At 40.2% G+C, this 26,913-nt stretch overlaps 1 protein-coding gene across 1 annotated transcript in view; it reads right to left on the bottom strand.

The window, feature by feature from the left end:
• Positions 1 to 26,913, bottom strand: part of ST8SIA1 (ST8 alpha-N-acetyl-neuraminide alpha-2,8-sialyltransferase 1) — a 155,275-nt gene that overhangs the window by 105,923 nt on the left and 22,439 nt on the right. The window contains exon 2 of the mRNA XM_072328113.1: positions 20,464 to 20,608. Within this exon, the coding sequence (XP_072184214.1) occupies positions 20,464 to 20,608 (145 nt within the window). The remainder of the gene's footprint in view (positions 1 to 20,463; positions 20,609 to 26,913) is intronic.

Below are 26,913 nucleotides of genomic sequence, written 5' to 3'. Positions count from 1 at the left end.
AAATGTTCTTTGAATCTTACTAGTAGTATACAGTGTACATAGTAAGGCTGGTTTCAGCTCGTAAAAAATATCAAGGACTTCCAATTCTACTGTGTATGAAAGACAGTAACACTTAAGCAAATGAATAGCTCTCTGAATGCCTGAGAGCTCTCTGATCCCATTGATATGAATAAGAATCTGCTGCAAAATACATCAATTCAACTTCTACAGGCAGCAATACATTGATTTAGTCATCAAATGATCAAGTATCAAAGTTAAAAACTTTCAGCTTTTGTTTCTTAGGATATCTTAAAAGCAACACACTTCTATTTAGCTAGTATATTAAACTAACTTCTAAAAGGAAAAGATCGGCTAATAAAAAAAAAAAAGATTCTTGCCTTTGCTTTACCTCTAAATAGTTCTGAAGAATCAATGACATCTATTGAGAATCACTAATTAAAAAGACATCAAAGTCAGCTGGCAAGGACTGATCTCTCTAGGAAATCTGCAATTAGAGGATGAGTGGAATTCAAACACTGAGCTTGGTTTTTGGGAATCACTGTTGACTTTCTTTAATAATTCTTCCAGATATTTTTTTTTCTCTTCTCCATTAATGAGAAAAATTAAGCCTCTTAAGAAAATTTCACTTTCATCTGTCTATATAAAGTTTCACTTTCGACTGTCTATAAATTTTAACCCACACATACCACTCAGTCACATCAAATACATAAAACACACAAGGAAATGAGAAACAGCTTGAGGAATAACTAGATGTATCTAGCTCCAAGGAGTCATTACATTCAGACAAGTCAGAAGCCTGCAATAATATCTATCTTATGTCTTTAGCTTGTCCTTCATCCATATACCTAGACGACATGTGTGTTGCCTCATAACATAACTAACACAAGAATAAGTAACCTACGAGCTGAAAAATGAATAACAGTATTCTTGGATAAAATTCTTGATAAAATCCAGAAGAGAAAAGAACTGTGCATAAAGCAAGGATCTTCATTCAGAATACTGTCCTTTTTTCAGTCAGTCACTCTGCAGAAATGTGGAACCAAGGTTAATATACCTTGCTGAGAAGTGAAAAACACAGATAGCAAAACAGTAGGATTTACAGATTTTTCAGTAATGAAAACACGTCTAGAAAATGAACAGTATCGCACACAGACAGCCATGAGTCTCTCTTGTTTGAACTTCTTTGAATAACTTATTAGCGTATCAATAATAAAATACTTAGCAATATAAGATTAAAATGGGGGAGAGTATCGTTTCACCATGTGAAGGTACTGGTTCCTCAAACAACAAACTGAATTCATTATTCATTGCAAACCAATTGAAAAGGAAGTTTGGAAATAGCTCCTCCATGGAGAGAACGGCAAAACAAGGGTCTTGACTTCAGGGACCAAACCCAACCTAAAACTAAAGTTTCAGTAGTGCGGTTTACATTTCAGGATCTTAAAAGTGTAAGTCCATTTAATTAGCACACAAAGGCAACAACATGCCTATGGGAAAGGCACTTCAGAACAAAATGAATTTTAGCTACTGAGACACCTTTTTTCCATCTACTTTGTGCTTCCCTGGGTTTAGCATTGTGTGATAATTCAGGCTGGGAGTGACATCAGGTAATCTAGTCCAATTTCCTGCTCCAGGAAATGCTCAATAGATGCTGTTTCTCATGTGCTTCAGTGTTCCTGTGTCACTTCAGTGGTTTAAAACAGTAACCTGTACGATTGTTTTGCTGGTAGCATCTATCCTGTAGCATTTTGAGGAGCAGCAGGACAGGCTGACCAAAGGGGCCAGTAGAAGCCTCTGCTGGTTGGTGCTGGCAGGTCATGACCCCATTCAGCTTTGGACCTGCAACCGTCATGGTGGGATTGGGGCCCTTCTGCAAGTCCTTTCATGGCTGCTATAAACTAACAGAGCCCCCTCCAAGGCCCGCAGGGTCCCACCAGAAGCACACAAAGCCTCCCCCCTAGTTAGCTGTTATTTCTGTTTGTGTAAAGGAAGGTGCTGTCTCTGAGGTCTGTTTTTTGCTGAATAAAAATAATAAGGAACTGCAGGCCTCTCTGAGACAGCACTTCATACTTCTTCATACCTTGATGCCTATTCCGCATTCAGTTTGGTCAGTAGAAATGTGTTAGAGGTACACAAGTAAACACCAAGTGAAGAAATTCAAAAAATGATGTGCTGTTCCCTGTCAGATATTGCAATTGCCAACGTCACAAGCTTTGAGAAGCTGGAAATCTATTCTGCCAGCTAAATAAAATGCCACAGAAATCAGACTAACAATTTAGACAAAATATACTAGCAAATAAGGCAAAAAAGCTATTTTTTTTCCCCAAAAAACATGCTGTCAGAACCAATGAATGATTTTTCAGCATTCTATTAGAATGAAACCAATTCATTTTTCACCAACATCTATTCTCAAACCAAAAGCAATTCAAAGGTAACCTAGTGATAATCAAGATGACTCACTCTGCAGGAAGCTATTAACATAACAAGAATGCGCTGGATTGATTACTCCTTATGTGCTAAGCAGCACACACCAGCAAAGTTCCCAAGGATTTTCCTTCCACTTAGTTCCTGGGACCTACTTCAGGCTGTCTCAGATACCAGTCTAGGGTGAGAAGTTTCCCACCTGTAAACCTTTCAGCTTCATCACTCAGAATAAGAGTTTGGAGTTTATCACTTAAGAACATTGAAGTCCCCCACAGGGATAAGGGGTCATTAATCAGCCCTGTGCTGAATCCTCTCTCACACCTAGTAGTGTATAACATGAACATGCAGCATTTTTAAATATACATCCTCGCCACACAGCTTTCTCTAGGCAAGAAATCCACTCCACTCTCCTTTTATACTCACTGTACTGCTTCTGTTTGCATCCCTTCACAAAGACAAAAGACAAGGACTGTAATGTTAACCCTTTGAGAACTCATCTGATTTTGACACTTCTCAAACTCGGTCTTCCAAATTCTCCTTTAGGTTTCTTTGTTCACATGGGAAGTCTCATGGCAAGAGAAAGCAAGGCTGTTGACTGTTCATAAGACACAGTTTCATCTCCCCGCAGTGTCTGCAAGTTTGTTTTTAGAGCTCTTAGTGTCAATTAAAGAGAGATATTCAAGAAGTGTTGCTCTCCACTCATGTGTGGATAGCCTATAAAGGGCAGACTTAGAAAAATATTATAAAATGACATTCTGAATGTTGTACATCAGATTCCCTCTCAATATTTTTCAGCTAAAAAATGTCACATTTGAAAAATGTAGCCTACAGTGTTTCATTTTTTAATTCAGATTCTATTTTGTCTTAGTCAGACATGGCACATTTTTAGGTATTTACCTTCACTGTCCCTACCACCAAGCTAAACGAGCAGTCCAAGTATATGCAGAACGCCCATGTAGAGCTGTTCCCTCTGGTGCATCTTCCAGGCACACAGTCAAAAGCTCTGATTGATTTAACTTTGCATACCCACCTGCAGAATGATGCTAGCTGCCAAAACTTAACAGGCCAGCGCAGAGGACCACTTGGGCATAGAGGCCATGGTGCTAACAACTTATGACCACGTATTGGAATAACAGTGGCAATCATAATAATTCACCTCATAAGCTGTAGATAAAGGCTGTGTTTCTGACCATGGTCTCACACTGACAAGGGGAAAGATAGCGGTCCTTCCCAGAGCTGGAGTGAAAGACCTGGCAACTCTGACAGAAAAGGTGACCTGGAAATAAAGAAAGTGGTTCAGCATAAAGCAAACTCCCTTACCCCTTTGGATGTCTAGCACAGTAAAAGTACTAGACAGAACTGCCCAGATAATCTAATAATGGGGATCAGTTTTACTATACTGAAGTTCAGACACAGTGTTTTATTTCCTTTGAAAATTACATTGTTTCATTCATAATTAAATACCACAGTGAAACATCACCAGAATTACAGAGCTTCATTGAATTTTTGGATGATAATCTTTTATGGCTGTGAAATTTCTAATGTCTCATAAATTAAATCAGGATTCAGCTGAAAAAGTTAATGGCTACGAATGAATGGCCTATAATTTTCATTCACAATGAATTTTAGTCGCACAGCTTCCATTTCAGCAGCAGAAATTTTCACCAGAGTTTCAAGTCTGAACAGCGTTATCTGTAGATACAGAAGACTGACAGACGCTGCACTTTGAATGGTACAGGGAAATGAGTAGAAGGTTGTTTTAAGGCTTGATGCTTAAGATAACTACCACTGGTTCTACATTAGAATTCAAAATGGGCCTCTCACATCTAGTTTGGAAAAGACGTGGGTCACAAGCTACAGTATTTTGCTTACATCACTTCTCACACTCCAACTTAAAATTCAGAGATCCAAATTCCATACATCAAAGAAATGCTACAGCTCCACTGAACTTGCAGCAATCGGTGCGTAACAGGATAACACAGAGCTAAGAACTCACTTCATGCCCACAGATTTATCCTACAAGGGAACAAGAATCATGCCCATATGTTTCAGGACAGGAGCCATACTCTGTCACATTGTCTAGGGGTGGAGTGGGAACCTCAGATTTCTCAAGCCTCAGATACCATGAATGAGACTTGTGTGTCTGTCCTTTTCTGTGCCACGTTTCCCCACTACGGTGCCATCCATATACAAGCTAGTCATCTTCTCCTCCTTTAGAACTTTCATCCCTAGAGCATCTGTCTGATAAACACACAGAGTATTAAAAATTAACAGTGGGGAAAAAAATAAATAAAAAATGGAGCTTTAGGTTTTGATGGAGGCTTATAGGTTAACATAAGGGAAAGATCTCTAATGCAAAAGCTCACACCTTAGTTACCATAGATAATGAAATCTGTAATTCTTATCCAGAAGCACGCAAACAAAGAGAGAAATATGAAGTCATAACATGAACAGTTTTCAGCAGAGAGATCCTTAGCAGATGCAATAATGTCAGTTACTTCCAAAGTAATGAATGATGTAATTTCATATGAACATATATCCCACATACACTTATAAAGAGAGTGTAATGACAAAAATGCAATTATAGACTATTTTGTCTGTGGATAAGCAGTAAATGGGGGAAATTATGATGAATCAATCTAAAACAGCAAACATAAATTAATGAAAAAATACTGCAACGATTTTGCAATAAACACAACAGATGAGTGAGTTCTCTCTGTTGACCCAGCAGATGAGGTAATATCCTACACACAGCTGATCATACACCCAAGAGATTCTGACTTTTATTGTCTCTAAACCCTGATGTAATTCATATCCATTTGCACAGCCACAGCAGTGCTTTAAAAAAAGCTAAATCACAAGAGTAAAGAAGCTCAGTCAATTAGCAGCTTAAGCAGCCATGGGGGCAAAAACAGAAATTAAAATATTTTCTCCATAAAATACAGATTTTTCTACAGTGAACTTTATGTTTAGGATCCTGGCTCGCATTTCTCAGTATTCTGATTGCAGACTGGATGTATGTTATATTTCATTTGTGTTTTGATTTTTCATGCATTTGAACAATCTGATAAAGTAATGTATTTCATATGCATCATCTGCACAATAGATCAAGGTAGCAAACTTTCTGAAAACCAGTGTTTTAATCTATAGCAGCATAGATTGGTATCATGCAGTCAGGCAGGCAAAGCCAGCAGTTCTATTCCCACATTCATACTGTCAGGGATGGTAGAAATAAGATCTAGACTTTTGGGTGCAACCACTAGTTACTGGTACTTACTGCTGAGGGTATGATAAATAAAGGAGTAATTTCTAATTTAGAAGCAGTGACTGTGCTGCTGCACAGCAGCTGCAGCCTCGTGGCACTAACCTGCTGCAATGCAAACACTGCTGTTGTGCTAGGCTGAGGAATCATTAGATTCAGTCCTGTAGCTGGAGTTACTCAGGAGGTCAGGATGGGTTAAAGGCTTCCTTTGTAGTGTTGTTGCACTACAAATAATAACACAGAGCACTTCGCACCTGTAGGTGTTAAAATATCTGAAGAAAGATGTTAAGCAAGTGTGGCCGATAGAATAACAGTTATCACACATCGGCTTAGGATCTAGTCTGCAAGAACTCTTTTTGCTGCTCCCTAAGCACAGGCAATGGGAACTCCAGACTACAAAGAACCTATAGGCTGCAATACAGCCTCTATTGAAACTGATTTCTGTTCCTTTCCTCAAATTAAAGTTCCTAGTCTCCATTCAAATGAAAATATCCAAATGATTCCCTACAAGTCCCAAAGGTACAGGAAGAAGAACATCAATGCACAGCATAAATTGCTCTTAACACACAACCAAAGTAAAAAAAAAAAACATCTTTACTCAGCTCATCATTTTTGCAGAGACAGCTTTTTTCTCCCTTGACTAAATAGCTAGACATCTGTTGAAGGAAAAACACACAGATATGGCAATCAAAAGACAAAGTTAAAGTACAAAACCGCGTTTTCTAAATTGACTCCTTCTGACAGGAACTTGGAGTGTGGTGCCAGTAAATGGTAGTTAGACATATGTTAGTGAAATGAAAAGGGCCCTAAAAGCATAATTTCAGAGAAAATGCTTTTAGAAAGAGAACTTTCATGAACTGTGGCAGAAAGGCTACTCATCAAAGCCACACGCAGTTCTGTCACGTTTTTGCAAGTTATACTGTATTTAGCTACCATGGAAATAAAGCAGTAAATGGGATGTTAGCCAGTTTTCTAGAAGATAGAAGAAACTTCTTAACTTTACAGGTAAAAGCGCTGTTAAGCGACTGATCAAAATGGGAATGCTATACATCTTAGATCTTCAGTGTTTACTCATGCTTTAAACAAACTCCAAAAACGGTCCATTTCTCACCTGCCAATGAGATATTTAACAAAATAATTTCATATGGTTTACAAAAATTGAATCTCCTGAACATTAAAATAGTATCAAAGCCATTTAAAATTAACCAAGACAAATGTCATCATAATACATTGACTGAAAAGACTTATAACTGCTCAGGTTAACTTTGTGACCTAAAAAAAAATATCAAAAGCTATTATCAAACCAAATGGAGAAAATAAGAGAAGAACTTGCAATGTACCTATCTTCTTAAATAACAGATTAAGGAAAAAGGCTAACAAGAGGGGACACTGAATAGTCAGGCAGGTAAGATAAACATAATGACTAAAGAAGTGGAATGCCATAACATAGAACTTTTCACTGAAGGAAAAGAAAAATCACAAAATGAATATTAGCAACAAGATTCTCATAATGGAAAAATAAACTAAGGAAAACTATAATTCAGCTGAAGCCAGAGAAATGCCAACTAATCAGAAGCCCTCATTGCGCATGTATTCCTTTTGCAGAATCATCATTTTGCCCTTTATTGCCTATGATAACTACTCTGACTGATTATCTTTGCATTGCTTGATGAAATTCAGAAACTGGCCAGTTAAATTTCAGAAGTTAGTGCACTAAGCAAAGGAGATGAGTTTAAACTCCATCAAAGTGGAAAGGAATAAGGAGTCCTCTTCAATCACTGAATTATACTGGAAAAGACTGGTAGCTGTGCGTCTCAGATCAGGTGAATAAGGAATGTACCAACGTTAAAAAGCACTGAAAACATCTATGAGTTGTGCACTGTTCCCTTTGGGCATGGGAAACCGAACAGATAACTGATAATATATATATGCATTAAACTGGTACTACTTTGTAGATTTTGCTAATCACTTTAGAAAATGTTTCCACATTCAGAAAACGGAGAACAAACATAAAATCTGTACCGTGGGATCTACAGAGGAAGTGTGCCTTACAACAGCTACGCTTATCTCACTTTGATAAAAGAATAAATTACCTCCTATTAAAACTTTATTTTACCTGTGATCACGTACCTTCAAAACCACAGCAAAACTATCAGGGTAACAGGTGAACATCATTACAGAGCATTACCACAGGAAAATAAAAAGAAAAAAAGGAAAAAAAAAAACCCGCACCTTGGCAATAAAGGAATAGGCAATTGCAAAACTGCAACCCCTATCTGACATCAATCATGAGTACATCATTCTACAGTTGAAAAATTGACCATGAAAAGCTGTAATTCATTTCTAGAACACTCTGAACTTCACTCCAGGTTACAAATCACCCTAGTATTGGGCGAATGGAATAGCACTTAGACAGAAGGGGGTTGTCTTAGCCTCATGCAGGATTCAAATCCCCTCTGCAGCGTACAACAGATGTAACCTCACAGAAATCAGAAAAGTGGCTGCTGTAAAATAGGTGCAAAATGAAATTTGTGCTCCTCGTCTCTATCACTGCAATAACTCTCTGTCTCTAAGGTTTTCAGTAAGCTACGTGATCTCCATGAGACGTGACAGCAGCCCAAAAAGTATTAACAGGAGAGTCAACTGATCCCCTAAGTGTGATTAAAAGACCAACTAAAAAGAGATGCTCGCGAAGACTGAAGAATAGAGGTAGCAGGCGGTGAAGGCTGGATTATGCCAAGGAGACAATTCAAAGCTAGACAAAACTGTGGTGAGAAGGGCAGGAGAAAGAACTTAAACAGCAGACCAAGGAGCTGTGAACAACACTTCAGTATCTGTACTTGGACTGGAACCCAGGAAAAAATGAAGCAGAGCTACCCTGATGTTAAGAAGCCATGAACCTGGCTCCCTCTGAAGAGAGACAAGACAAAGGCTCAGTGTCTGGGGATAAAAAGATGAAATGGTGCTTTTACATTTTTCAGTCAGATGTCAGCTCAAATTTAGGCATAAAAGGAGCCTGTCTCAACAGACAAGACAGAGCTTTGCTCATAGCTTTGAAGAGAAAGTGCTCATTATTAGAAAATGTAATTTTTGAAATCAAGACATCTGGTAGATCTCGTCACAAATCAGATCTGATTTTGATCCGTCTTATACTCTGTCACCTCCATGGTGAAGCAAGGGTAATCAAGTCATATAAAATCTTCGCATGCAATAAATGTATGATATAAACAAAACTATCAAGCTGGTAGTGCTATTTAGGAGCATGGCAGGACAGAATCCAGCTTGGTTTTTTTTTGCAGCTTTATGTGCTCTGAAGGAGTTACAAGAATGAAAACTTGCTTTTGTCAGTGGGAAAACCAACCTTGGTGAAATGAAAGAGGTGTGTGTTGAGAAAGAAGGTGCCACTTCTTACAACTTTACATATCTGTAAATACATGCAACTTAAATGACCTGGTTGAAGCTATACTCACAGAGAGCACATTACAATATATCCACTTCATTCCAGCTCCCGTCCTCATATCACTGGAATCCCCAAAAGTTACTCGAGAACAGCCATTACTGTATCTGTCAGCTCAAAAGCTAATAAAGGCCAAGAACTGGGGGGAAAAAATTACCCTGAAAGCAGCCACAAAAACTAAATCCTTCCTTCCCTAGAAAACCCATATTTCGTAAGAGGATACTGTTGATCTAATGCTTTTTAATTTGGTCTTCGGAGCAAAAGATGTAGTGGTTCATCATGCATATATGTTTATTGTACAGGAAAAGGGGGGTTGGCAGTATTTCTTCTCTACATATTCCCTATGCAAAAGTCCTTGTTTTAACTGTCTCCAGAGGTTTCTAAGCATAGATTTAACTGTGCAGTAACACCATATATTGAATTTGAATGACTGTAAAGTGCTTGAGGGAATTGCTATAAAGAGCATCACAGTCATACCAAGGATTATTTATCTTCAGCTTTCTCATTTCTTCTTCAGGCACAAAATTGGATCACAGAATAGATCTGTGTAGCCTTTGCATTTGTTGTCTACCTTCACCTAAACTGTCTGCTATTAAGTCTAGTCCCATCACTTAAATTTGTAACATTACTCCTAAACAACAAGTTAGGCTGAGCATATGCCAAGTCGTGCTGCAAGGGAAGGATGTGAGGAACCAGTGGGTTTTAGACTGTGGAAAAGAACAGAGATGGTCTGAATGGAAGAATGTCTATAAAAGAATGAGCCTGCAAATAGGTTAGCCAATCTGAAAAACAGAATACACTCCACATTTCCATTCTTATCATACTGACAACCTGATTAAAAATTATCAACAAAGTGTTTCTTGGTACTACTTCATGCCCTGAAGTCAGATCTAATTCATCTTGACTCTATACACTGAGAAATAGTAGTACAATAGCAGCTCAATGTCATCTTCATTGAGTCCCTTGCAAAGGGCATTGATCATTGACAACTGTCTGCAGTTCTTTTTACTGTGGTGGAGAGACAGGCTCAACTAGCTAAAGAAGATTGGTAGAGTTGTGATTACAGACATCTTACACAGGAAAGGAAAAGAAATCTCAGGTCCATTCCCCATTCCGTCTTCAGTGAGTATTGTTAATGAGAAAAAATGAGCATGCATGCCGAACACTAGATTTGCCTCATTAGCAGCAACATCCAGTGATATTTGGCTACAGGAATGATTAGCAACACTAAATGCAAGCCTATTCTAGCAGATAGGTGCCTGTAAGGCCTGCCCTTCCAAGGATATGGCCCTTATTCCCCTGATGTTTTCTACCACCTCCACACAGTTGTCATGCATCTTCCCTACATACAGTTAGAAAAACAGAAATGTTCAGTGCTTTCTAAAAGATGGTCTGATTGAAAAAGTTGAGGTTGTTTAGTATACAGAAAAAGACTGTGATGAAATCTGAAAACAGTTGCATGTAAAAGAAAATAAACTCTTAAATTATAGCCAAGGGGTTCTTTGAAGTCAGACAACAGGAAATACATCTTACCTGTAAGAACAAAGAAGTACTGTAATGGACTGTCTAGTGGGCTATGAAATTCCCCTTACTGGAAGCTGTGACAAATCATGAGTTAATGTCTACCAGGCACAGTCCAGGTAGAGCTACCTGACATGGAGCAGAGGTAAGAGGGCACTGACTTCTGAATACTACCACCCATCACACCAGACAATAATTCTGTGTGCGTCAATGTGAAGTGTCAGTGCCTCTATACTACGGTGTAGCACTGCCTAGTGAATCTCCTGTGTGAAGATGCAAGGCTTTTTCCCCAGAAGTCTGTATTTGTAAAAGTAAAGTTAGAAAGGTCATGTCTGGATTATGTGCTGTAAATGAATGCACTTCTTTGTGCAGTCCTCTGAGCACAAAAGGAACTGTGTAAAATCTGTCTTGCTCATGTTGACTTTGGTTTGGTGTCTCTCAATTGAGTGGATGCATCTGGAGCACTCATCTTTTACAACTGGCTCTTCTTGTCCAAGTACTGCAGCTACAGTATGAAGATAACAAACATATTCCCAATCAACATGTATTGTTGCTAGGCATTCCCTGGCATAAATCTGCAGCCAGCTATGATATTTATTTTACTAGATACAACAAAAATCAGTAAGATGTTACAAAACAGGTGAGTGAGGATAGATGTCTGAGCAAGCTGCCTGCCTACACATACCACAGGTGGTTGCAATAACGTTTGTGTCTCTGCTAACACCTTAACTGTGTAGATATTTTTCTTCGGTCTCTGTAGGAAAGCCTCATTACCATGGGACTTAATAGGCTGCAGACACTTTGGTTACACCCCATAAAATCATAAGTAAGGAGATGTTATACATGTCTGAAATTGGTCTGTCAGCATTACAAAGTACATATATCCCCATCTGACTGAACAGATAACCCCATCAGCAAGTGACAGCAACACACTTGCATTTCAGTGTAATACACCCTCGCCTAAATTGTTCCATGAATCTAGATGTTGTTTTGAACAAAACGTTATGACTACACTTACCAAGCACAGGATGTGAGGAATTATATGCTTTATCTGCATGCCTTTCCTCACAGAGACACATTCTCCATACAAAAGGAAAAGCTAGGACCTCTGCCATGGACCATTTTTGTTCTTCACATATGATGCTATTTCTATGCCAGAGTATGGAAGGTATTTAACTTAGGCTGCATGATTTGGAACTCTTAGAAAACATCATTGCTTTCACAGAACTAATATTAAGGATTTAATTTGGGTAATTTCCATCTGATCAAATGACCATCTGGAATCCAGTGCCTTTCATCTGAACCTTCATAATAAATTGGAGCCAATTAACCACAAGGAAAAAAAAAAAAAAAAGCCATTGGAGACAGTGTTTCAACAAGGCAATATTCAGACAGCTCTGCTGGCAGTCAGGAATCTTCAACTTCCAGCCTAACTCTGTCCCCAAGATTTTTTAACTCAACCTGCTGACCATGCTTCTTTGGATGCAGCCTGGGATACAGCTGGCTTTTGGGGCTGTGAGGGCACACTGCTGGCTCACATTCAGCTTCCCATCCAGCAGTACCCCCAAGTTTTTTCTGTAGGGCTGTGTTCAATCCTTTCATCCCACAACTTGTATCGGTAAAGTCTCAACACAGATGCAAGACCTTGCACTTGGATCTGCTGAGCCTCCTGCTCAAGCCTGCCTGAATCTCTCTGAATGGCATCCCTGATGTATCAACCAAACTCCACAGCTTGGTGCCATCAGCAAACTTGCAGAGGGTGCACTCAACTCCACTGTCAATGTCACTGATGAAGATATTAAAGAGTATCGACCCCATTACCAACCCCTGGGGGACACCACTCATCACGAATCTCCATCCAGATGTTGACCACCACTCTCTGGACTCAATCCTGCTGCCAGTTCTTTGTCCATCAAACAGTCCATCCATCAAATTCATATATTTCCAATTAGGAGAGAAGGATGCTGTGTGGTACTGTGTCAAAGACCTTACTGAAGTACAGATAGCTGGCATCAGTGGCTCTTCCCTTGTCCACTGATGCAGTGACACAGTAATAAAAGGCCGTTAGGTTGGTCAAGCAGGATTTTCCCTTGGTGAAGCCATGCTGGTTCTTCCGTATCACCTCCCTGCCTTCTGTGTGCCTTAGCATTACTTTCAGCAGGATCTGTTCCATGATTTTCCCTGGCACAGAGCTGAGACTGACAGGTCAGTAGCTCCCGGGGTCATCCATTTACTCTTTTTAAAAATGAGTGTGATGTTGCCTTTTTTCCAGTCACCAGATACTTCACCTTATTGCCATGACTTTTCAAATACCATTGAGAGTGCCTTTGCAACTATATCAGCTAATTCCCTGAGGACTCTGGGATGCATCTCATCAGGACCCATAAACTTGTGGATGTTCAGGTTCCTCAGGTGATCACAAACCTGACCTTCACTTACAGCGGGAAGAATGGAACTTCCCCGTTCCTCTTTTACCAAACCAAACATTTGAGCTGTGTGTGATCAGAGAAGACAGAGGCAAAAAACTTAGTAAGTACCTCAGCCTTTTCCTTGTCTATTGTTATCAGCTTGTCTGTGTCACTCACTACAGGGGATACATCCTACTGGACTTTTCTGGTTGAGATACCTGTAGAAGCCTTTCTTGTTCTTCTTGGCAGCTCTTGCCAAGCATAGTTCAAGTTGGGCCTTGGCTTTCCTGACTCCATCCCTACACAGCGTAGCAGCTTCCTTATACTCTTCCCACAGTTGTTCTCCCTGTTTTCACTGCCTGTGCATTTTCTTTTCTTCTTCAATTTGACCAGCAGGCCCTGCTTCAGCCATGCCAGTCTCTTGCCTTCCTTTCCTGACTTGCAGGATGGAGAGCTCTTGTGCCCTGAGGAAAGCTTCCTCAAAGATCTGCCTGCTAATTATCTTGCCACCACATTCTACCTCTTTAGCCAGCACACACAGATTTATCACCTCAGGTTCGTATTTATTGGCCATCGGACAATTTGCAGTACTGACTTCACTGTCAAAATCGTCTCTTCTAATGCTGAAAAAGTCTATTAAGCATGAAGGTCAAAAGCATCCCAAATTCTTCACATAATGCTAAATGTTACTTCATATGCACAGTGGGATTTTTCTGGTGCATCCTGTAATACTAAGATTACTACAGTGTCTGGAACACCATCTGGAAGTCAATACCTGACTCCTGGGAGCTGTTCAGATGAACTAAAGTTGTTCTAGAAAAGAACCACCGCCCTTCACCTTCACACCATATAAGGTTATAAAGACTCTAAATCAAGCATGCCCAGCTATGTAAGTCAATTCCTAAACTGTAATGCAGTAGATTTCTCGTTAAATGTAAAGCTAGGCTTATACTCACCCCTAAGCAAGAAGACTCCAAGGTTCCTTTGAAAGTCACTACATAATCCTCCTACAAGATTTGCAAATGTGCTGCTCCTTTTTATAGCTTCTGGAGTAGTGTAACCTTCCTTGATTTTCTTCAAGTCTGCAGACTTGAAGTTGTTCTTCCATCCGTATTTAGTAATAGAGGAACGGGGGCACTACACATCTTTGCTGCAGGTGAAATGCCTCCTGAACATCATCTGATAATCTGCTGCACTCCAGCACAAATTACACAAGTCATATCAAGAAACCAAACAACCACATGAAAAACAGAAAGATGTAATGTTCCATCAGTTCTTACTCGGGCTTCTTGTAGGTAATAAATAGGCATGAAAAGGAACCAAACCTAAGCCTCACCCCAGTACTGATTTTAAGTCTTTTTCAGAAGTATTTAAACCCCAAAAAAGCTAACTACCGAATACAACAAGTTAATATAACACAATGTAGTCTCTGAATAATTGATATATACAATTACAGACAATTTAAGCAGTTTATAGACTGAACAAGGCAATTCAATATGAAAATTTATAAATAATTAGGAAGACTAGCAGGTAGCCAGGGTATAAAGGATAAATTTTACTCAAGGTTTAAACACTGACTTCCAAAGAAGGTTTAATTACCCTCTGGGCAGAAACATTGGTATATAAAGGAGCTCTGAAAAAAAACCTGTATTGAGCAAGAATTTTATCTTCTGTGGCAAGGGGCTGAAACTTGATGATCCTTCAGGTCCCTTCCAACCCAAGCCATTCTATGATTCTCATTAATTATACAAAATGACAATGAACCAAACAAAACAAACCTAACTGCTTTGCCTTTGGGCAGGCTAGAACTGCCTCTGATTTGTATTATCATACCCTCAGCATGGCAGATCATATGCCCTGTAATTACTGGTAGCCACAGGAAGTTCACTGTTCCTACAGCTGCTCATCTGTGACTACCTCCTTTATTTGTCCCTCCCCTTGTGACATTCCTAGCTTTTGAAGCAGCAAATTTACGTCCCCATAAAACAGCTCAACGTTAACCAAAAAAGTCTGCAGAATTCCCATGGCACTAGCACAGCCTCTCTGATCCTCCTAGCCCACAGTGCCCACTTCACCTTTAGGTTCAAAATGGTCTTCTTTGCTTGGTCTTTTACAGTCCAACAGCATAATGTAGCTTTATCCATAACTTCTAGTTACTGTAATAAAGTTCACTAGAGTTAGAAAAGCTCGGTTATGCAGCTAACAAGTAGAAATCTGCACTAGCACACACTGCCCCAACAGCCCCCTGCCTCTGACAGGGGGATTCTGCAGGGCCCACTCAGCCATGCCCATATCAACCAGCTCTGCCATGGCCTCTTCACACTCAGCAGGCCTGCTTCTACCAGTCAGCAACCATACTGCCCTGGGTACTAATGGAAGTTAATAAACCAGCTGTGCTACTCCAAGTGTTTTCCAAATAAAAAGTCACTCAGCCGAAACATTCTCATGGCTGAAGTATCTTCTTAAAAGTACCCCATGTCTCTTCTATCTGAAGTGGGCTCCACAGCAAACCCACGGTTTGTTACGCTCTTTTAAGTTCTGCTCAGCATTTATTGCCATGCACAAGACACATTTGTTCTACCTCACCCTCATCCCCCACAGCTCCCAAACAGCAATGGGATTTGTATGGAAAAATACCGATCACGGCCTGAACAGGTGACTGGCTGGCAAGAAAGGGTGCTATGTTATGCCAGGAACACAAGTACACTGCCTCTAGCTTCTGCATGTAGCTACAAGAAGCTCATTTGCAGAAACTGCTCTGCAACTTGCAAGCCTTATGCGGAAGCACTGGTGCTTTTGCGTAACAGGATTGAACTGTGCTTTTTTTGAACACCTGAGGGCCAGTCCACCAAAAAGGCACTGTGCTTGGATCAGTCACTTGGTTATCCAGGAGAGAAAGTGACTCACATGCTGTCACTTCAGACTGAAACAGAAATATTGAGCTAAGGTGGCTCCACCCTTTTCTTTGCCTTTGGGACATCTGACACTTTGCAAATAGATCTCCTTCTCCCTTTCCCCTCCGTTTGTTACATTTGGAAAGGTCAGTTCCTGCTTATGTATTTGCATTGATTGAGATAAAACCAGTTTGGCATGTGCAGATAAACTCCAGGTAAATATGTTAGTCTGGCTGAACGCATTTTGGCCGAACTCATTTTGGCAAGCAGAGAGAGACCAAAGCACGCATCTGGTGATCAACAGTGACAGATTTAACATCAGAGCCCATTGCACATCTTCTCAAACAATGTACATTCCATCTCATAGACTTTTTAGCATAACTTTGATTTTCCCCACTGGGCTTGTTCACATTTTGTCTGTATGGAGTTTTTTCAGATGGACTTTGGCTTTTACTTAACCAACCAGATACAACAGATGCTACCCTATCCCCACTTTGTCGGCAGGCTTCACAAAATGGTCTAATTACACACTTCTTAATTAATCAGTAATCAAAGTGAGAGTACAGGTTTAACTTATCTAAACACTAAGACAGGTTTTATATCTCAATTGCCCTAATGCTACAGAGAATACCTAGTACTGAAGGAAAGACACGTGCTCTAAAAGATCAAAATTTGTCAGGTCTGTACATCTAGCATTTCACATCCTAGTTATGACGTGCACTATCTGACACAGCCTTCTTGGCCACCCGGGCACACTGTTGGCTCATGTTCAGCCGTGCATCAATCTGTACCCCCAGGTCCATTTCCTCCACACAGTCCTCCAGTCACTCTGTCCCAAGCCTGTAGCGCTGCCTGGGGTTGTTGTGGCCGAAGTGCAGGACTCGGCATTTGGTCTTGTTGAACCTCATCCCATTGGCTTCAGCCCAGCTATCCAGCCTGTCTAGATCCCTCTGTAGGGCCTCGCTACCCCCAGGCAGATCCACACTCCCAGCCAATTTAGTGTCATATGAGAACTTACTGAGGGTGCACTCAATGCCCTCATCGAGGTCATCAATAAAGATATTGAAGAGGACAGGCCCCAGCACCGACCCCTGGGGAACACCACTTGTGACCAGTCGCCAGCTGGATTTAACTCCATTTACCACCACTCTCTGAGCCTGGCCCTCCAGCCAGCTCCTTAGGAAATATTCCATTCTAAAAATGATAAAAGGAAATATTGTAACACCACCAAAACCTTTTAACCTTTTCACTTCAATGTTCAAAATAAGAAAACTGAAGCGATACCAAGTTTATTCCAATGAAATGACATCTCTTAGAGGAAAAGCAACCCATCAGAAAATGTTAAACCAGATGTAAGAACTTTATCTGCATGGATCACTCAGTGGAAATACGGTCTGTTTTGTACTGTTCACATTCAAAAGTAAACAACACTTTGCATATTGATTTCTGAGATACTTAATCATAGAATCATAGAATCACAGAATTACCCAGGTTGGAAATGACCTTGAAGATCAAGTCCAACAACAGTCTAACCATAGTACCCTAACAACCTAAATCATATCCCTGAGCACCACATCCAAACGGCTCTTAAACACATCCAGGGATGGCAATTCAATCACCTCCCTGGGGAGGTTGATGTTCTGCAAGTCTCCACTGATGCATAGTGCGCTTATTCTATTCCATCAAACACATTTCCTATTTAGTTTTGTGTTACTTCATCCTGTAAGTTAATAACTGGTTAAGTACTGAGAAACCTTCTGCAAGCACAGAAAGGCTTAAACTTGGCAGAAAGGTGGGGGTGGAGTCTCTTTCCTCTTATTTTGGAGGAAATATTTTTTTGATGAAATCATCATAGCTGTGGCCCTTTACACTCCTCTTACATCCACTGAGCATTTCAGAATACTACCCATATTTTGTAAGTGTTTTAAGCTTCTTAATACATTTGAAAGGAACATTAATCTTCACAAAAATAGCTTACTAGCAACAGGCAAGCAAACAGAAACCATTCTTCAAAGTAGAGGCCTGAAAAATTAACTCTGGTATTTTCCTTGAAACAAAGAGAAAAAAGTAGAAAAAAAAAAAGTAGAAAAAAAGAGAAAAAAGTAGAAAAAAAAGTAGAAAAAAACTTCATTTAAGAATTTGCTGCAAATTAATTTTCGTAAGCTTTTAAGCTTAGTTGGAAGTCATCTGATAAACAAAATTCCTGCAGGCAGAATACATTGGAATAATACCCCAAGTTATGCGAAGGGGCACCTGCAAGAAAAGGAGTAGCAGCAAGTAGCATTTCTCAGAAATCAGCTGTCTGACGATTCTTAAAAGAACAGCTCTTTTATAATTAGTCCTATAGCTGCTTCCTAGCACTGCTTTGGAGCTGGAGCATCACAACTGTCCAGCTTTCCCACAAGCAACCCAGCAGTACTGTGCCAGCCTCTGTGAAGCCCATCGGGCAGGTTCAAGGCAACCAGAGCTCCTTAAGTTTCAACTCACTCTGTTCCTCAGTTTTTATCTCTTCAGGCCTCCTCAGAGCCCTTACTCTCAATCTGGCTAACTGAAAATCTTTGGGGACAGGGCTTGGGAGCCTGGAAACCGCTGGACTTCCTGAGGTCATGATTCCTCTCTAACCAGCACTTACCGCTCTGAAAGAGCCCATCCAGTGCTCTGTAATTGTCTGTGGAAGGATGTGTCTGAGTTTAATCCTGACAAAACCAAATGTGAAATCTCAAAACCAGCACAAAACACAATGACCTCTCTATACCAGCCCAGTCAGAGGCTTTCTGAACACTTAAAATGTCAGACATATTTTAAGTGTTTGCTGACAACATCTGTAAGGTATAAAGTTTACAGCTCTACCAAGGATTTTAGCTTTCTCTAAGAAACAGAGCAATGCTTTAACAACAAATCATTAACAGTCATCAAAAGAAGATTTACAGCTGCTACTCCGGGACATACTATAATCCTACAAGTCTCAATGGCAGGGAGAGAAACCCACTACAGCAGTACTGCCACTTCCTAGCCATACCACAGAGAAAGCAGCCTCCACACATCAGACATTTACTTATTCAGCTTGCAGAGACCAACAGCTGTGGAACAGAGCTAAGGAATGTTGAATGCATGGAGGTAGAGGTCCATTACCTGGTTCATTGTAACAGGCACAGTGCAGTGCTATGAAAGTGGTAGTAACCTGAATAAGAAACAGCAGCACACTGTTTCTCTGTTTAACATGAGAAGTGGCAGCTCTGATCACTTTTCCCCGTATCTTAGTCCTTCCTCACTCTTTCTCCACTAAAATAATCTAATTCAAAGTTATAATTCTTTTGTATGAATGACTCAACATCAACTGCAAGACTTAAAAAATACCTATACCTTTAATCTAAGAAATGAGAATAACGTGTAAACCAATCAGTGTCAAGATGTTTGCGTTTCTTTAACCTGTATCCACAAAAATACATATCTCCTCCCACATTCCATGTCAATATCATAAACTCATTTATCATTAGTTAACATATACATAGAAATGCAAGCAACTTGCTGAACAACAATTTTCAGTATTCAAAGCACAAGAGTCAGCCAAGTCACGTCAGCTTCTGTTATTGTGCCTTTACTATTAGCAATCAATTAACTTCATTAATTTGGAGGTGACTCGGACACCTTCACATGAGCTGTCTCCACATCCTAGCTAGACTGATCTAAAGGGGAGCAAGCCTACATGAGAAACTGAAAGGTAAACAGAGTTACTCCAAATAATCAGCATCATAGCAATCGAGATGAAAATTTAGGTCTATACATACCTCTCCTTTTACATTTAAGCCAGATAAACTCAGCCAGCCTATGTCGGCAGCAAATCCACTGACATCAGTGGAACCAATCTAATCTGAACTTGGATCCAAACGCAGGCCAGAAGCTGCCTTTTCAAACAGCTTAAGAAGAAAAACAAAATATGTATGCCAATGACACTGACGGATCTCTATGTGTTACAGAACCAGTTTTTCCTCAGGATTCATCCTGTGAGCCCCACAGCCCTGCCAGCTCACACAGCATCAGCACCAGTCTTTGCCAGGTTTGATGCTTCATTTATAGTGCCAGCTTCTTGGGATACACCGTTAAGCAAGACCGTCAGTCCATGATGAACTGAGGGAAGTTTCTGCCTGTCGCAGCTTGAAACCCCAGTTCAGGAGTGTGATCAATGGTAGAAACACAGAAATCACACTCTAAAAATAGCCAGAACTTATCACCGTTTTCAAAGTCAAGACAGGTGACCCTATCTCATTACTTGTGTATATTTGCACAATTGGAAAGTGACCAAGGAAACATTAATACGCATACTACTATTCTGTAATTTTGAGAATGCAGAAGTAAAAAAAGTTGTTTTGAATTGAGAAATGAAGATAGAGTATTTATTGATTAAATACTTAGCTAATTTATATTCATTTGTACCATAATACCATTTAGTGTATGAATATATCAGTACTCAAAGAGAGAAGAAAAAATGTTACTAACCTGTGGGAATAGCGAGTAAGTTGTATTGTCAATGGTGAAAGAATACAAAAATTCCCCATCAAACCAGAGGTTCTTTCCCATTGGGGAGTTCTCTTTTGTCATTGCAAAAAGCTGCCCAGGGTCGCAGCAGTCTTCCAGCAGCTTCCTAGAAAAGGCAACAAAAAGAAAGAGATGCATGAGTTACAGTCCTGGTAGCCCTCTCTGAAGCCCATCTTTAACTGATGGCCCAAGCCCCTGAGATCCCACAGCTCCTGAGTGCTAGAAAGCAAGCCATTTGTTTTTCTAGCAATACCGTGTGCTGCAGGTGACCACACAGCACATCCAATAACAGATACTAACAGCCAACTCAGAAAGCAAGCAGACCTAGAAACTGAACTTCTAACTTAGCAACTTCCTAATTATTTTTAAGTTTTTACTTAAAGAAGACTCAGCAATCTTGATTTTATTTTTATTTTAAGAAAGTCTTGAAAGTAGATAGTTAAAAATGACACCCTCCATTCATTTTTGAATGGCAAAGAAACAAAAAAGATGTAGCAGAAGACAGTCCATTCTTTTCAATGATCTAATTAATAGAAAAAATAGATTCTCCGATACACACAGAATTCAAAGAAGCACCTTTGAAAATTAAATCTCAGAACCCAAACTTCTATGTGAACAGTGGGCCTTATATAAAACCCCGTGGTTACATAACTTGCACGGAAAAATTTGCCTTCTCTTTTCAGTTATTAAGTGTCCTTGTGCTACTTTCAGAGCAGTGTTACAGCTTGCCTGGAGTGCCCGCCTCAAGTCCAACTTGAGTCATCTCAGTTTGCTATATATATATATATATATGTACATATATATACAGTGAATATTACACTTCTCTTTTCCTCATCCGAACTGTATATCCTCTCATGCTTCCAGTTCCCTAAAATAGCTATTACAGAGCTTGAGTACCAATCTGAGAGATGGTGAGATGGCTAAAGTTTGTACTGAGCAAAAATTAGCTATTGCTGCAAGCTCAGCAATTAATATCTTAAAATGCAGATTGGTGAATGGTTGTGCAGATTGGAGAAAAGCTCCTGATGTCTGCAGAGTAGGAATATACTAAAGCCAGTATGGGAGAAGCTCTCTAAAGGAAAGGTGATGCTCATATAAGTTTGCATTTTCATCAGATAAGATGCGAAAATTCACATTGTGTAACTTTATCATTACAGTATATTAATATAATAATAAACATCAATATAATTTATTATAAATTATAGTTTATTTTAAAGAGGGTCCTAGGGAGACTGAAGTCATTCCCAAGGGCTGCATAAAAACTGCAGGTGACACGCAGAAAAATATCACTTATCAATGCCTATCTAAATGTTTGTCATAGTGTTCTCCTCTGTGAAAGAGATTTTATTCCAAAACAAGAAGTCATTCACATAAATGTCTTTGATTTTTTTTCTTTTTTTAGAATTTTCCAAATATTTCACAGCTTTTTTTCTTCTCTAGAAAATGATAAGTAAAAATAGGTATTTGCTCCTAAAATGGATATATGTGGTAAGCTAATTCTTTCTCGCAACTGTGCAGATATTATTTTACATACATATTCCAGCTGAAAAGGTTGAGTGCTTAGCAGCAGTCTATGGGAACTGCTACTACTCATCAACTTCCTCCTCTTGGGAAGTTTAGTGATTTTCTTGTGGTTTCCCATTGCAGCTCTATCCCCAGCAAAGGGCCATCTTTTGCTGGAAAATAGCAGCCAGCTTCTACAGCAAGCCCCGAGGAAGCTCTTACATGTAAAAAACTGATCAGCCCACACTCAGCCAAAGAATCTAACACTTTTTACAATGACTCAATCAGAAGCTTATGTCAGGTTGTTTTGTGGCTCAAAATGCTACTATTTTTCCCTCTGAGCACAAGGCACCACCACATGCCCAGACCTTACCTAGCAAAGGTATAGGGCTCATGACTCCAGAGCAACCTACTGCTCCCAGTGCCATGACCACGTCACTATGTGTTTTCCCCATATGCACCCAAATTCCTTTCTGCATTGACCACTAATGGATAAGCCAACCTTAAATTAGCAATGACCTTCAGTTAACAATGGACAAAACTGTTTCTGGAGTTTAGACCATCCATTGCAGAACTGTCTTGTCCTCTGCCGAGCACAGTGTCAGACAGAGTAGCAATCGCCATTCCCAGAAACACCATCATGACAACCTACACCCAGAGAAGCTTCATTCTACTCCTCCATGGAAATGGAAATGGAGCTGAAGGCAATTTGAAATTGCTCATCAAACAAGCTTTGCAGAGCAGCTTAAGGCAGGCAGAATAGAGTACTGTTCCAAATAAATTTGAGCATGGAGGTTTTATTTGGCTTTCCACAAGCTTCAGTCTGCAGCCTTTGGAAATTTCTTTTCCTCTCCAGCTCTCACTGCAGCTTTTCGAGAAAGCTGAGAGTAACCCAAGATCAGGTGGAGCCTCTGACTACAACTGAATTGTTTCCAATCAAAACCTGCAACTCTCTTCACTGAAAATCTTTCTTGAGCAAGAAATGCAAAAATAATAGATAACCCAATTGAAAAGTATCAAGAGAACGTTTCAGATTAATGAATCTTTCCTTAGCTGGGATAAAGGGATGAGCCAAGGAACAGCTGTTCATACAATTCTTCCCTTCACAATCTAACTAGATATATAAACCCACTCTACCTTCTCCCCAGAACTACATTCTTTCTGTTGCCAGCAAGTCCCTAGTTAATGAATCTATTATGAAAATCAGTAGGTGTCTCCTGGAAGGCTGGAGATAAGCAGGCCACTAGCTCAAGTATTATCCACCTGCATATCTGAGCACAAAAAATCCTGTGCACATGTACATGCTTTCTGTCACAAAAGAATAACTGTAATGGTCTTACATTATTCAGTTTCTCTTTCTGATTCAAATCCAAAAATTATAAAGTGAGAGAGGATCCACAAAAAAATATGCATTAAAAAGGAAAACGGTATTCAAAGGGGAACTAAAGCAGGGCACTTAGCAGGACGATGGAGTCAGAACTGATTTGCCAAACTTGATTAAAACGTACAGCTAAAATGTTACAGTAGATTTTGCAAAACTGAAACGGCTTTTAACCAAGGTTTTCAATTCACCGCAAGCATCACTTTGCTTGCAGGACATAAATTATGTACCTTTGACTCAAAGTTATCTCCAATTTAGAAGAGGAATTAAACGACCTGAACATTGCTATTTAAATGGCACTCAGGCACTCAGATCTGAGAGCACTCGAGGGATAAATCCCACTTGTGAGAGAAGCAGGATAAAAGTTAATTCACATCTCTCACTGCAGACATCCAACACTTGGTCTTGGTCAGCACCAACAAGGCCATTAGCCCAGAGCAAGTGCTGAAGTGGCTCTGCAGATCAATTCAAGAAGCAGCTGCTGCTCCAGGAAGGAGCCCAACAGTGATCACAGAATCACAGAACCATAGGAGTGGAAGGGACCTCCAGAGATCATCAAGTCCAACCCCCCTGCCAAAGCAGGTTCCCTACACCATGTCACACAAGTAGGCACCCAGGTGGGTCTTGAATATCTCCAGAGAAGGAAACTCCACAGCCTCCCCTGAGCAGCCTGTTCCAGTGCTCCGTCACCCTCACTGTGAAGAAGCTCTTGTGCACATTCATGTGGAACTTCCTATGCTCCAGATTGTGATTTTGAGATGTTAGTAACATCCTCACAGTGCACTTTGTTGAGGTTAGATCAGCAGACCCTGCATGCTGAAAGAAGAGGAGCAAAATCCCGGTACCAAGAATCCTGCACCCAGATTACACCATCTGCATAAAATTTACAGCACACCAGCTCTTGTCTGATCCTACAAAGAGCCTGTAGCACACAGAGAGCATTACCAACATGTGGTAAGTGGAGACAATCAGGAGATCTGCTTCAGTAGCCTGCTTCTCACCAAAGGGCTAGTATATATACACACACACTTTTCTCCACCTAGAAGGGAAAGGAAGCCAGACCTCTTTGATAGGTCTAAACCAAAACTCACATGCATAGCCAGTGAAAAGGCTTACATAAAAAGAAAAAGAAATAAACCATCAGTTCTGGACTTAAACTAATTTACTTTTCAGTTTGGCTTCAATTTGCAGCCAGTTAACGCTAAACGGTGTTTGATATCAGTCCCAGTCAAAAATGACTCAGCAGCTATATTAAGCAAACTGGCAAAGACAATATCTAAAAGCAGAAATGTGCAATTCCACAGCACAGGTCGTCAGCCAGGAGATTGCAGCCCTTTTGCTTTTACTTCTCCATAGGTGGAGCAGCTCCTGCACCCACAGCATAACACTGCTTCTCCAGCTCCTTTGGCAGGGCTAAGGTTAAAGGCACAAGCCTCATCTGTGATGGAGCAGTGGGCAAAGGCGGCATAACACGGCATACAGGGGAAAGTAGAAGGGTCAAAGCGTTTAGTAAGACCCACTGGTATCCTGACAGCTGACATTATCAACAACCCTTTTTCTGCCCCAAGGAGACAGCACTTTTAGAGCAAACCTTCCCACACACCTCCCTGCAGTCACCCACACTTCCTGCAACCAAGGCCAAAGCATATTTACCTGATTAACTCTTTAGCTCTCTTTTCCACTGCCAATGCAGCCTTGTGTGGGAATATCCACCTGTAACTGTATCCTGTGCTCTGCTTTGCTAAATATGGGATTTCACATTTTGATCTATGTCAAAAGTTCTGGCTTGGTTTGGTCTGGTTCCATGATTAATGGAGCGGGAGAACCAAGTACCCATGCCCCAGGAAAGCGGAAAGGAGGTAGGGAAAATGTAGGCAAGACAGCTAGAGAGCACACAATGCAAAGACCAGCAGAATAGAAAGTCTCATGACTCCCAGACAGTTTTATCTTTCCCTCTGAACAGAAAATGGAAATGGAGTAATGAAGTCTTCTGGGAGCTGCAGTTCATTCTTCCCTTCTGAGAAAGGTATACCCAAAACTATTGACAATCCACAGAACTGCAGCATTAACTTTTTTACTCCCAATGCACTGCATGATGTTACAATGCAGAATACCAATAGAGAAATCATATAACCACGACAATCTACTGAGAAATTAGGAAGGTTAGCAAGTAGCTGAGGCTGCTCTACCACATGGAACTGTTCTCTGGATCAGTTACTGCCCTGATCCTTTTCTCATCTGCCAACTACATTTTAATGCTCTCCTGCAGATCATTTAAGAAAAGATATGTGGAGGGTCAAGAATTAATCTCTGCAAGTTCACACCTGGACACATTCTGAATTCATCCATTCAATTATCATCATCATCCAAGGTCATAAAAAGAAAACTCCCGGTCTCACAGCACGAAACGACGTGGTCTTTCTCCTTCACAACAGAAACGAAACTGACTCAAACCTTGTCAAATATTTTGGCAAATCTTCTCCCTACAGCAGAGTCCGTCTCACCTGAGATTAAATTTAAAACTAACCACAGCCCAGATATTAGAGAATATGATCTTCAAGTTGCCTTTCAAAGAACACCATGGATTAAGTGTCCAAAAACTGAAAGAACAGCCAAAGCAAATGTTCTTTATATTCAGAAAAACATACCAAAATGTGGTGAGCCTTTTTTTTTTGGGGGGGTGGAAGCAACAGTAGTTTAAGTTTTAACTAAAATCAAGACATTTGCCAAAAATAACATCTGGAGAACAGGACATCTAAATCAAGAATACATCACTTCGCACAGGTATATTGCTGAAAATTCCACCTCAGAGTATACATCTAAATGCAGTAAAAAAGAATATAAGAAAGAGCAACCAACACAGAGCAGAACAGGGAGAGAATCTGATCTACTTCCTGACCAAACTTTCTGCAACATGGTAAGTTTTTACACAGACTAGAAGTCACAGCAGTTTTCCTCCTCACATTTATTGTTATATTTTTCTTGTTATAAAAATATCAGCCTATTTCAATGCTCCCTGAAGCAGCCCCTGGCATCTGGTTTTTACAAGGGTCATTTCCCCTGTACTCCCCAAGAGAGGAAAGGTGTCAGGAAAATATGAAGGCCACAGGCAGAAGCAAACCAGGTACTGAACTGCCTGGGGCTGCAACCTGCACAAAAGGAAAGAGGTTGCAGAGACCACAGACGCTTCTCTGAATAAGGACAGTTTGTGAAAACCATCTCTATTAGCTAAGGAGCAGATCTGTCGCTTTTTAAAGTAATAAATTTAATAACAAAACATTTGGATAATTTACAACAAATTGCCAAGTTGAAGGAGGGAGGGCAATTATGAAATTAAGCGCTTGCATCTTTTCTGCATCATCAATACATTTTCCTTTAGAACTTTCTTCCAGGTCCTCTTGAGGTGCCCAAAATGAAAACGAAGTACCTTATATGGCCTGAGAATACTGTATCTTTGAGTTTTCACTATTTTAAAATCACTGAACAAAGCATTTGGTGCCACCTGCGCTGTATATTTAGCAGTTTTG

Source organism: Excalfactoria chinensis, chromosome 1 (assembly GCF_039878825.1).
Source record: "Excalfactoria chinensis isolate bCotChi1 chromosome 1, bCotChi1.hap2, whole genome shotgun sequence".
In the NCBI taxonomy this organism is placed as follows: Eukaryota; Metazoa; Chordata; class Aves; order Galliformes; family Phasianidae; genus Excalfactoria; species Excalfactoria chinensis.
Note: the sequence above shows the minus strand (reverse complement) of the source record. Positions and strands in the feature narration are given on the sequence as shown.